Source organism: Ptychodera flava, chromosome 9, assembly GCF_041260155.1.
Source record: "Ptychodera flava strain L36383 chromosome 9, AS_Pfla_20210202, whole genome shotgun sequence".
Classification (NCBI taxonomy): domain Eukaryota; kingdom Metazoa; phylum Hemichordata; class Enteropneusta; family Ptychoderidae; genus Ptychodera; species Ptychodera flava.
Genome location: NC_091936.1, coordinates 31,538,660 through 31,552,498, shown reverse-complemented (window position 1 = coordinate 31,552,498; position 13,839 = coordinate 31,538,660). Strand labels below are relative to the sequence as shown.

At 37.1% G+C, this 13,839-nt stretch overlaps 1 protein-coding gene across 1 annotated transcript; it reads right to left on the bottom strand.

Annotated features, from left to right (window-relative positions):
* Nucleotides 1-2,197: 2,197 nt before the first annotated feature.
* LOC139141274 (uncharacterized protein YqhO-like) lies at nucleotides 2,198-10,002 on the bottom strand. Its single transcript, XM_070710900.1, has 9 exons — nucleotides 9,986-10,002; nucleotides 8,305-8,464; nucleotides 7,475-7,622; nucleotides 6,714-6,856; nucleotides 5,582-5,717; nucleotides 4,130-4,213; nucleotides 3,428-3,558; nucleotides 2,684-2,772; nucleotides 2,198-2,264 (listed from the first exon to the last, which is right to left on the bottom strand). The coding sequence occupies exons 1-9, from the start codon at nucleotides 10,000-10,002 to the stop codon at nucleotides 2,198-2,200; spliced, it is 975 nt and encodes a 324-aa protein (XP_070567001.1).
* Between the last annotated feature and the right edge of the window lie 3,837 nt (nucleotides 10,003-13,839).

Below are 13,839 nucleotides of genomic sequence, written 5' to 3'. Positions count from 1 at the left end.
ATTTGCATGTACAAATTCAACGGAATCATTCAAGGCCCTGCTCTATGAGTTAAACTCTACATCGGATCGCTATCATATTCACCCTATGAGGTTGGTTTGAGCCGAAACCAAAGAAAATATGACACGAATAATAAAAAGGCATTTCTGACATTGTACCGTGATCATAAACTAGATATGAACTGAAAATGTCCACGTGTTTCATTATATGTTGCAGTTGTGTGTAAATTTAAACTTTTGCCACATATTTTGAACTTCTTTGAAAGTGTTATGATCAACATCATGAACAATATTCACCACAGATTAATTATAAAAGTCACTAAATTATACAAATATGTAGTTAGCCGAATTACAAATGCTAAATTTCTTTGACTGCTGTCATTGTATCACCACTTTATATAGCAAGTGTAATTGCCTTTGGTCAAGTTCTTCAAGCTAAATATGCCAAACTGTGAAGGCTCATTAGATATGCAAATTATAAATTAGCTGACGTGAAAATGCGAAATGACTTCAATATTGTTTTAACCTGGTATCATCAATGTACATAGCATGTTTTGCCAACTTTGATCAAGTAAATCCTGGTATATATCCCTAATTAGGAAAGTTCATTAGATATGCAAATTAGGCATTGGCTGACATGAAAATGCGAAATGACTTTCAATATTGTTATATCGAGGTATTTTTAATGTACATAGCAAGTTTCGTCAACGTTGGTCAAGTCAATCAGGATATATATCCTTTATTAGGAAAGTCATTATATATGCAAATTAGGAATTTGCTGAAGTAAAAATGTTTTATGACTTTCAATAATGTTGTATCAAAGTATCTTCAATGTACATAGCGAGTTTCGTTAACTTCGGTCGAGTCAGTTCAGATTAATATCCCTAATTAGGAAAGTTCATAAAAAATGGAAATTAGGAATTTGCTAAAGTAAATATGCTAAATGACTTTCAATAATGTTAAATCATAGTGTCTTCAATATACAACCAAGTATCGTCAATTTTGATTGTGTCCATTCAGATATATATCCCTAATAAGAAAAGTTCATTGAATATGCAAATTAGCAATTATCTTTTATGTCAGCCCTTGATACCTTTCATGGCTGATATATCTTGGTGTGATCAATATTTGTAGCAAATCTCATCAAATTGTGTGTAGTCGTTCTCAATGTATATCCGGTTTTTTTCTAAAATCATTAATTATGCAAATGAGCAAAAAGTAAGAAAATTACACCCTACAAAAACCAGTCAGTTCTTGCCATTTGCAAACTCAATCTATGTACCAGATTTGACTCTGATCTGAATATCTGTTTTTGAGATATTGGGCCCACAGATAGACAGACACACACACAGAGACACACAGACAAACAGACAAACAGACATCGTGTGTGAACATGTGAGCTAAAAACGAGAGATAAGGGCAGATGCAGACCTGAGTGATATTGATAATGACCGAAGAGGATTGTTATGACGAAAGAAAAAATGGCGAATTCAAAGTAATAATATACCTGTCCATCGTCATTTATGTCCAGTTTATCGAAAACATCATTGACGCCACTGATATCACCAAAGAGCGTCTTGGCGTGATCGGTTGTGAACTCAGTGGTCTGGGAACGAGAAAGAACAGTCCAGTTATTATAGAAATGCTTAAACATACTGGAAAATATCACCCTCTGTCAGTACTCTGTCAACGTTATTGTTATTTATGCACGTTTTAGGGCCGGGCTGTCTAATCTCGGTATAGATCTTCAAACTTAAAATAGATTCTCGGTGAAAAATACATACAAATCCAATATTATTTTGTTGCTAACAACGTTAGCATTACTCAAAACACTAGTGATGGAAAGACTGAAGTTGTGGGTTTTTCCTCTCTTAAAGTCAAACCTTTGTTAGAAAAAACAAGCTTTGCATCTATAAATTATGTCTACACAGAACTGTTACTGACGGACCTCAAAAATTCAAATCCATTTCTCAGTGCAATAACAGCATGTTCCAGTTCCAGTCGGGGTCAGTGTATATATAGTCCAAACACATGCACGCCCATTTAGGATTGGTGTCACCTTACGTATGCAATGATTGAATTCTACCAACGTGAACGGTTACTCACGTTTTTGAAGGCTTCGGTCAGTTCTGCCTTGCTAATTCTACGGTTATGATCGAGGTTACTACTCGCCAACACAGACAGGAATTTACTCATTGCTTCAGAGATCGATGAGCGTATGTTTTTGGTCCAGTCCACCCCTTGTGTTATCTAATTCCCTTCTCTTCCTGGAGATAAAAGTTAACGTTTCATTTGATATTAGAACATGATTTTCATTTACTGGCTCACTCAAATTACCCGTGAAGTGGTATGCCATACTGCCCAATGTGTTGAAAATAATCATCAGAATTCTAACAGGCTCACCATTTGTTGGGGCGAATTCCTTTATTACAGGACTCGCCTTTTGTGGAGGCGCACCCCTGTTCGATACAGTTAGCTCCTGCTACACACGTCAGTGCAAGAAAGGTTTACGTGTAGTCGGACAAATAAGTGTTTTGTAAAAACTAATCAATTGTAACGAGATGCCTTGGCTAACTGCATTCCAGGCAAGTTCATCTCTGACAGTTAGAGTTGCATGGACGAACTTGAATCGAGACTTGGGTGGTACGGATAATACAACTGATTAAATTGGTGTGCCCCTGCCTACCTTGCTAACTTGGTGTCGGGCCTTGGAATCTTGGTGACTTCCTCGTCAATAATGTGTTCTTCAAAAACTTCAGGTTCGGATTTAGAACACTGAGGAATTACAAAGAAACAAGCATTAATCATTTGTTTTAAATCGTATTAGTCATATGATTCGGTGAATATGTAACAACCCTCTCATGCAGACGTATTAAAATAATTATTGAAAATTTTAACCATACAGTTTGAACATAATGGACGTAAAGTTCTTGTTTGTAGCTACACTGCAGATCTTGAACATGATTTGCACCGGGGAGAGATACTTTCGCAGGTAAGATGTAGGATATATTAAAGAGTACCCAGATCGAGTCGATAATTGTTTTTCAAAATTTGCCTGGAAGTTAATGTGATTATCTTGTCACACTCAGCTTTGATTTCCTTGGCAAACAGAAAAAGACGTCAAAAAATCCTCAGTTTACCGTATGGGCTACTTAGTTCAAAGAGTTGGTCCAATAGTACACTTTCAGCCCTAGGGGGACACTTACCTGCACAAAATATATTTCTGCCTTTATTTTTTGTCGATTTACCCTCGGAATCTGAATGAAAATTGTCTTTACATGCTCAAAATATACAATATGCAAGTAAGCCGTTTCATGCAGGAATAGTTTGCGTTTGCAGTTGACCCATATCAGTTACAAATAATGCAAACTCTCCTTCAGTTTACATTCGGAGTTGTTAATTAACTGATAGAATATCTCCATCTATTTACCAAAAGCACGCCGAGCGTCTTCTCGTTGAATTTATCGAATCTCCTCTTCTTGTTCCACATTTTATGAATGTCACTCAGGGGCTGCAGTCGGACAATGAAGCTGTCATCTGCATTCAGCGACAACCACCAACCTACCGGTAGAGGGCAGTGTTCATAACATGATCACGGACAAAAGCTGTACACTTATAAGTGGGATGCAATCCTGCAGTTTTAATGACACTTTTCATTTACTCTTTACTGACGGTGACTAACAATTTAGAGAAACATTTCAAAGACTTGCAATGTAAAGTATCAATAACATACGAATGTATGGTTGTAAAGAAGAAACAACAATCTTGCATATTGCATGATAGTGCTATCTTCTGGCAATTATGTTTTGAATGTGTAGTCCAGGTGTAAAATAATATCGTGAATTTCATCGAATGAACCTAAATATGTATCTCACAACATAGACATTGGTAAACGCGTTTATATCAGCGTTTATATCATTATATTTCATATGACTTTAAAAGTTGATGAAGAATTCTCTGCTATGTTATATTCTAACATTAGAATTTAATACCTTCCGAACATAATACCTGCTGGTTCGAAAGATTGTCGTTTTTTGTATTTAATATTAAATGCAGCAATTTTGTTCGGTCCTATTTGCAGTGACTTTTGGTAAGAAGCAAATTCAAAAATTGTGCCACTTAATCTACGTACCATCATAGCAATGGACTGGGTAGTTGACAAGCACGCCCCCATCCACATAGACACTTTCATTGGACTTTACTGCTTGATAAAATCCTGTAAAAAGTCAAGAAATACACTCAATGCGTACTTATGTGAAATGAAAACAGCATGGTGACTATTTCCTCGAACTGACATTGACGTAAAGTTGCTCAAATACTTGAATACGAAGCTAAGACCGGTATATTATCCGGTAATGCAGTCGAAAAATTGACCTCAATTCATTTCATCTGCCTAGAATGACAAATGAATTATTATTTAACAATCAGAGGAAAGTTAGTACAAGCTTACGCAATTTGTATTGACTGTTCAAAATGCAGTTTCATGGTCGCCAAAGAGTGTGTTTGTCATAGAGGCCATTTTTTCTGCGGCCTTATAGTAAGAAAGTCTAATAGCTTCTTTGGTGAAATTTATCTAAAAATCATCCTTCCGCACGAGCGCAATGAATAACATGTTTTCATCCAACCTATAGGTGAAAGTTAAGGTTTGCCGAGTTTTGTACACTTATCTGCGGAACAATGGCTATCACTTAAGGGTGATCGAGCCACTAAATTTTTTACTAACAATTTTCCTTTATTTTTCTCTAACAGTAAGATTTATATGTGAGGATGAGATTACGACAAAAAATCAATATGTCACCAGATTAATTTGGCAGCTAGAAGGATTTGAAATACACCCACTTTATCCCATTCGAATGACAGAAATTATGAATCTCCATTAAGCGTTGCCCAACCCGATATGTTTACCTTTAGTTCTTTTTTTGAAATGCTGCACTTGTTTTATTTACATGTGAACCATATTGAATAATAAATGAAAGTTTTAGCTTTTTTTCCACTAAAAATGTGCATAAGAATTTAAATTATCACTTCTCAGGCCGTACAAAACAACAGTTAAAGCTGTTGCAATCTTAAAAATAATGATCATGCCTTATCCATACTTTGTAGAATTATTTAGATTTCCAATCCAACAATTTTGTTTATTTTCTCATAAATTATTGTTCAGATATTGCACATCATTTGCATCAAATAAAAATATGAGGTCACCAACCTATTTACAACGCTACATCGCTTAACATCACGCCTTCCCCACAGGTGAAATGGGAAAAAGTCACAATTTGATGAGAAATACGTCCTTTTCAAATTAATTTGTTGGGATTTTTAAATACTTTGTAAATATACCGACATTCAAACATTTAAAACTTACAACTCGAAGATATTATAATGATCATTCAATCATCAATAACAACGTCCGCTTTCATGCTAAAAGCTCTGACAATAAGTTGTATCAAAACCACGGTGTAATTTTTACAGTGAGCACGGTCCCCGTACAGTGGACGCGCGCGTCGTAAAGTGCGCGTTTTGTTAGTAGTTATGTTGACGTAAAAGTGACTCGATCACCCTTAAACGTCGAGGACGCCCCACCTACCCGGTATTGACATTGACATCCTTACGGCAAGTCTTATAGGCATATCTGGTGTAGTCTTCACGTGACAGTATTCTGCATTCATTTGTGTGACGTTGCAAACAACAATACACAACTCTTTACCATACCGGTCGTAAAGCTAAAACAAAGAGAAATGTAAACTATTGATGATCATAATGCGCATACCTTAAAATCGGAATGAAAGCTTGACCTTGGGAAGCATTTGTGTTTTACAGGGAGGGGGTCAGGGGAGGTAGTTGACGTGTACAAAACCGTTTAAGGGGTAAAATTTTAAAGCCTAAGTTTTTACAAGAGTTTTTCACTTATTGACCTCTGAACGAAACAAAACACATATCATTGTTTTAATGTCCACAAGGCACTTTCGAAGATAGCGTTGTCGGTAAATTTCACATTATAGCCTGTTTCGACCAGGACCTGCAACTTCCGACATTTTTACTATTTTGGTCCAAACGAAAGTTAAAGCGGAACATACTCGAAAGAAACTTGATTGAGGGACACAGCCAGGTCTGCTCTAGTGTCTCATGATTTGCTGCTTCTAGTGCACTGAATGTCTACGTATTACATTCACCGAAACATTCCGTCCTTAACCGGAGTCAAGCAAACTTTGGTACACAGAAGTTGTTGTTCTTGATTATTATTTGTGCTCATTAGCTATCCATTCTGTCAGCGAAAGTACAAGCAATTTGTGAACTCTGTGGGTGCACCTTTACATGTACGTCACATTCGGTTTGTTTAATTGATCATGTATCTCTGTCTGTTCGTCCGTCCACCCGTATGTATGTATGTATGTATGTATGTATGTATGTATGTATGTATGTATGTATGTATGTATGTATGTATGTATGTATGTATGTATGTATGTATTTATGTATGTATGTATGTATGTATGTATGTATGTATGTATGTATGTATGTATGTATGTATGTATGTATGTATGTATGTATGTATGTATGTATGTGTGTATGTGTGTATGTGTGTATGTGTGTATGTATTTGTCTGTCCGTCACTGTCTATCTATCTATCTATCTACCGTCCTACCTGCCCATCTTTTAATCGTTTATCTTGAATGAATTCAGTACTGACGAGGCAAGAAATCTCTAGAAATACCACTTACTTCTTTAAATGTAATGTCCCTATTTCCAATCTCAGGCTTTTCAGCTAGTTTATCTCCGAACCAATCAAACAATTTCTTGCCTGGATTCCATCCGTAGTGTCTGATTAAGTTCGGAAGAAGACTCAGAATTCCGAAGGAGTGATCTACGGAAATCAAATCCAGATATCTTCCGTGAGACAGAAAATGTTTGTATGTGTAAATTGCAGAGAAATCTAATGTAAATTAAAGTGATGGGTATCTGTTCGCCTACATCTAATTGATAGAAAGCACAATGAAACAAGAAATGCTTGATCGAGTATTCCGGTATGGACTCGAGGAGAATATTGTAATCTGAGAAACAATGATTCCATTCAAATATTCATGTCATGTAACCATATCAAGGTATATCACAGATGTTCACTGCCTATATCATTCGCTCGTATAAGTTCTCACTGCTTGTGAGTATCAATCTTCATGGGCCCGGTGAGTTCGAAATCAACGGCATATCGTGTTGTTTTCAGAGCACTGGCGTAGACACAACTTTGTCTGGGATGGATCCGCAAACGTATTATTTGAGAAACGGAGTTAAGACACCGTTGAATATTTTCTCTGAGCTTCAGAATGAAATGGTTTCTTTATCTGCCAATGGAACGCCACAACTTGTGTAATGGACGGGGGTTGCGGATGTTTAAAAAAAAGACTTTCGAAAGTGAGATCGCGGAGATCGGTTGTTACTAGGTGCCGTTTCACATGTACAAAGTAAACGTCACTCCCCAACTCACCTACAGCTAAGGGACCGAGTTCTTTATCCATCATTTCAACCACTTCGTTAGGCGAATAGCCAACAGCTAGCATACAGGCAATCATGGCCCCAGCGCTGGTACCGCCAAAACGCTTGATGTTAGGCAATACTCCGACGTCATCCAACACCTGAAAAAGAACCCAGAAATGCGCAGTTTCGTCAGCACACTTTCTCTTTCACTGCGAATAAATAAGCTTACACAAATGCCCACAAAGGGTTCGAATGTATCAAAACCCAGTGATTAATGTTTAGGACAGTGCGCATTACCGAGAAAAATTTTTACTCAGTGGCGACCGCTATTACCTTATATTTTTATACTATCCTTGGTTCGTTGCCTCGCAAATTCATTAATACGTGCATGATAATTTTGTAAAAACCGATAACCAAATGTCATACAGAGTCTGGAGGCGACACATAAAAAAACTGATCACAAATGGAACTAATTTGGGATAATTGGATAGTGAAGTAATGTCTGTTTAATCTGCAGATGTAAGCTAATCTGCTTTTCTTTTCCAAGTTATACACTTGTTTTTCTGATCAATTTATAATATTGCAACATTCAGCTATAGGGCACCTCACATTTTTGAGAAATTTGAAAAATTATTCAATCAAATGAGTTCCAACTGTGTTATCATCTGTTGACCAGCCAGGCACAATGTTTAGAAAATGGTGTGAAAGTGAAGGGAGATAATGCCATCAAATTTGATTTTCAGTTCATAAATTTCCGGAAAGTATTAAGCCATTGTTTCAGTTTTACTATTATATAATATCATATTCATTTATTTATTTACATTTGCCGTGGACTCTTACCTTCATAACCCCAGCGTAAGCGATGCCTTTGGTACCGCCGCCTTCGAAGACTAAATTTTCAAACGGGTATTGACGCTTTGAAAGGTCTTTATCTTCCTCTGAGGTCAAGGTATCAGAACGTAGGAACGTCTCCACAATTGCAGACTCCTGACGAGGCGTACTTTACAGGGATTAAAGAGCGACAAATATCGTTTGCTGTTATACGAGTATTCGGGGGAAAACTGAGAAAAAAAACGAACAATCACGCGTGTCGACAATACGGCGATTGGATTCTCAGAGAAACGGGTATCCGACGCGTGTCCTGTTCGGTATAACAATTTACTTCTAGCGGTGAAAAGTAAAATTACCAATGATGCAACATTGGAATTCTCCGACCATGTCCCGTAAAATTGTTCTTGAAAAAATATGCCTGATATTGACTGGCTTTCAATACTGAGGGAATTGATTTTCAAAAATCCCTTTCATGTTCCTTGTGTTCCTTTCCCCTGGCAGATTTGGGGTAAACGATTGGAGTTTTCGAATATTTTGATTGACTCTTGACCTGACGATATGTATAAGACCACTATAAGCTTACATTAAGAATACTACCGTGAGTTAGTGCAGTGCAGCTTTGCAATAAAACTGATATGAAGAAAAGGAAAGTGTGTCTATCGTCCACCTTTTAAACAACTTTTCACAGTGAAGTTACGCGCCACTATTTTTTTTTGGAAAATCCCATTTTGTTATCAGAGAAATGATTAAATATTAAATAGACAGCAACAAGTATGGCAGACGAATCATTTGAGTCAGAAACAAAGAAAGCGTTTTTTTATGAAAGACGCCCCTGTTCCCCAATTATTTGTCACAAAATGCTGTTTTACCATTTACGGTGGCACATTTTCGGAGTCGGTGGAGCCTGCAATTCCTTTCTTCCGATGAATCGCCACGCTTACCTTTCAAAGTTCCCGGTCATAAGAACACTTTATCGGCAGCAAGAAGGCTGTTTCGAAAACAATGCTCTGAGCTTTTCTACTTTCGACCTACTTTTAAATCTCCCTCTAGAATTCATTTTCCTCATCATAAAACATAGCGTAGAGACTGATAACCTGTACAATGACAAACTTATACTGTGAAGTTGCTACACAAAGCGACGTACATACGGAAAGTATGAAGGGCACACATAAAGCATATCCTTGCATAGCGATTATGGTCAGGCGCACCGATCATTGGTTAAACAGAACGATTTTTACGCTATTGATAAAAGAATGGGGCAATGTTTGATGTTTTTTACAATTGAATTTTACAAAATTGGAGACTTTATAGCGTTATGGTGTTAATACATATGTATTAACTCGATTATGAGTAGCGGAATGTTAATCCTATCTTCATAGGAACAATTAAAACAAAACTCGGCATTCGCATGTTGTTGAGAAAACTTGTATTAAAATTAAATAATTGGCGATCAAACAAACTTTACAATAGATTTTTATGATGGATGTTAATATACAAATATAGAAAATTTCGTATCAATCTTATGGAACGGCAGCAATTTAGATTACATGTTGAATGGAATACTCTTTCAGTTTTTTCTAATGACTAAAAACAGTTTCTCGCGCTACATTCTGCAAATACGGTAATATTTTTGCATCTTCTTGCGACATATATTCAAGAATAAGGCTAACAGGCGAAGGTAATACCTTACCTGAATAGAGACCCCATAGTGACGCAAATCGGTTGATGATATAAATATGTTGTTGCATCGAATGGCTTTATACAGGGAGGCGCTTTGCACCCTGGATGCAAGTTAACTATGGTCCATATAAGGACATTTTGAACGCGTGGCTATGAAATGAAATTTCCTGCGGTTTGAAGAATAGCGGGAAATTATTGACTTAGCGTGACGTCATTGTAAGCCGATGGGTGGCCTGTCGGCAGGTGTTAGGATGTTTGTCCAGTGTGTCGGGTTTGAAATATTGTCAGTCTAGCAGTGTGCCACTTACTGTGCAGCATCCATTTTTCTTTGCTTTGTAAAATTTTTTCTTTCAATTTTTGAATTTGTATTGTTTCATTTTGATTTTTCGCTTTGCGTTCAAAATTTTCAGTTAATTTTCAAGATTTGCCCGATATCTTTGAGCACATGTAGCACTGCAATTGGGTACAGGTTTCTAGTCGCATTTTTGCCCTAATTTTAGCTTTTAGGGTTTTTGTTCTCTGGTTTTTCCTGGGCGGCTATGTGCTTGTTTCGTGTATGCTGTTTGGAGTCTCTTTTGCGGGGAGTTTGCCTTGCTTATAGACAGAAGAGCCCCTTTTCTTAGTTTGTTTGCTTTCTATTTTGTCGTGTTGCCATGGTTAACTTTTCAGTTAATAAACATTCGGTCCTGCACAGGATAGTGTACTGGCGTCGCAAGCCTATATATTTTGTGTCGTAGTGCGTACTTATAGTCTAGAATAGACTAATAATTGTATGGCCACTAACTGTCAAAAGGGCAATACGTATTCCAGCAACAGGGGTGGTCAGGTTGCATCAGTTTTATCACTCAGAGGAGATTTCTATCAGAGTGCAGAACCTGGCAAAAATTTCCTTAAATGAAAACAAGAGGATAGTTCATTGATATTGGGAAAATACGAGTATGCCAATTGGCAATAAATCGAAAGTCCTTTAAAAGAAGCACGACAGTGATTGAGTGGATGTCATCTTAGATATCTTACTTTGCGTTCAAATTTACGCATGTGTGGCCTTAGTGTGACATCACCTCTGGTACAATCTAAGTCCGGACTTTAACATACCGATATTGGAGCTGATGACCAAAGGTCAGTTTCACATCACAGCTTTTTAAAACGCAGTGTTTCACTTTGTCTGTTTCAATCGCGCGTAGTCAACTTTGACGCGTCTCCAACAATTGACAGAAGGGGCAAGGTTTAGGGACCTCAAGACATTTACCTTCATAGTCATCTGCCACCCATCGTATTTGAACTATGGTTAGAGATACAGACTTAAAGTATATGTCGGGGTAATTGGTAACTGTGCTATAAAAGCTGATTTTCTACCGGCTGTTTTACTTTCGTTTTCTTTTGATTGCGCAAAATAATTTATATATATATATATATATATATATATATATATATATATTATATATATATATATATATATATATATATATATATAATAGATATAGATATATTACACTGCAACAGACTTCGTACAGCACAGGTATTTCACCTTCATCCTATCGCACACAAGAATTGTTTGAATTCATGGTCGATTTTGCGAATTCATGATGGTGTCTTCCCATCGATACAAAAACAAACACGCTAGCGAAACCTTACAATTCCCTAGAATAGATATAGGACTGTGTAGCCACTAACCGCTGAGTTTTTCCTGTGAAACGAAAACTCCAATCAGTGGAAAACTGGATCTAGATAATGTACCACTGTAACTACTGCAGGGAATAGGTCAGTGTTTATTTCGACGTGCCACTTAGTTGGATGCCGTATATAAGTTAACTTAAATAATAATGTAAAAGCAATAAATTAATAAAGTAATAAAGATCAAAGTTTATGTCAATCGGACACTAGCTTCCGTCACCCTGTGCTTTGTCGATATAATGGGAATTTATGGAACATGGACTCAAAGCATAAAATATGCAACGATATAGACACGTTAGTTTCACAAGGATGTTGTCAAAGCGTTTGATTTTAAACATGTGTGCGCATGTACAATCCGTGACAAATTACGTCCACTCCTTCTGATGTCGTGATTCTTGATATATCATATTCTAAAACACTTGTTTGACATTTTCGATTTGAAATTTCGATGATCTAAGTCATGACAATGCCCCAGTCCTCAAACGTTCACAGTGAATAAAACAGAAGGCAGATGCACGACATCCTTCTTTTTATATATATCAATACAACGGCACCAGACTTTAAATCAAATAAGTCAAAAACGTCTTTTAGCGTGACCAATCACGTCCAGGTGATGTGTCATCTTTCAGCTGTTCTGGGCTATCATCGTGCCAACTATATCATTGGGCACATTGCTTTTATTCCTTCTGGCCTATACAAATTTAATATTCGATAAGGTACCCTTCTTGCATGTGAGTTTGACCCAGGTTTGACCCAGAGTTTGACCCACAGCGCCCTCTATCGTTAGCTTGATGGAAACGGGGCAGAATATACAGGGCAATCACCATTGCTAAGGGACTGGTCAGTTTCTTTGGCCTGGGGGGGGCGGTGGATTCATGGGGGGGGGGGGGTTCACCCTGTTTTTGACTTTGGTGATAGGGGGGGTCACCATGTTTTTGAAATGCCCAATAGGGGGGGTCAGTGTGTTTTTGAATTTCGACACAGGCTAATCATTGCCTAAATGCATCGTGTCAGCCACAAATTTCATCCAGTTGCATTTTTCGGCGCGCCCTTCGGGCGCGTAACTTTAATAATCAGACATATTTTTCAGCACGCCAAACTTTAACATATCAGGCATACAATATATCTGAGGTATATGTATGTTCAATATTTTTCAGCGTGCTTCTCGAGCACATTACTTTAATATAATATCAGACATTTTTCAGCACACCCTTCCTGTGCATTACTTTAATGTACAATACATATATATCAGAGATATCAGGATGTTTCATATTTTTCTCCGCGCCCTTCGGGCGCCATACTTTAATATATCAGAGCTATATACCAGAGATATCTTGATGTTTGTTAAGTGAAAGTGTACTATTATGAAATCTGCATTTCATATGAAAAGCATGACAAATTCCTGATACTTTTCTGTTCTCTCTATGAGAATTCAGTATGAGAAAGTAACATGCACAAATATCAATGTTACAAGAAAAGGTCATCTCAGACACTGCACACATCAGATTTGGCTAAAATGCCTGTCTATGGCTCCTCAGGAGATTTAATTGGATGGCTGGCAAGTCTTAACACCCATCAAAATTTTTGATTTACAGCTTTTTCCTGTTTGATATTAATAATGACATCCATTTCTGTACAACAGTTCAGGACATCTGGTTAAGCATAGAAAGTGTGAAATACATTCACAGCTCATTCAAAATGTACTGTATTCAAACTTTAAGATTGACACTTTGAAATTCCTATCTTACAACTGACATGCCAACAATTTCATTAAAACACTTAATGACTGTTAAAATATAAATGTATGTAATATATATATATATATATATTATATATATATATATATATATATATATATATATATATTATATATATATATATATATGTATTGTATGTATTCAGTATTACCGGTATATTTTAACATATTACATATTACAGTTGTCGCGTGCAGGGGTGGGGGGGGGTCACCCTGTTTTCAAACTTTGGAATAGGGGGGGTCACCCTGTTTTCAAAATTTGGAATAGGGGGGTCAGCCACTTTTTGACGTCGGCAAAAAATAATCCACCGGCCCCCTCCCCCAGGCCGAAGAAACTGACCAGTCCCTAAAAAGGTTTTGCTAGAGAGTGAGATTGTTTAATGTTTCTTGTACCGTGGACGAAAACGACAATTCTCCGCGCTGTGTCAATATCT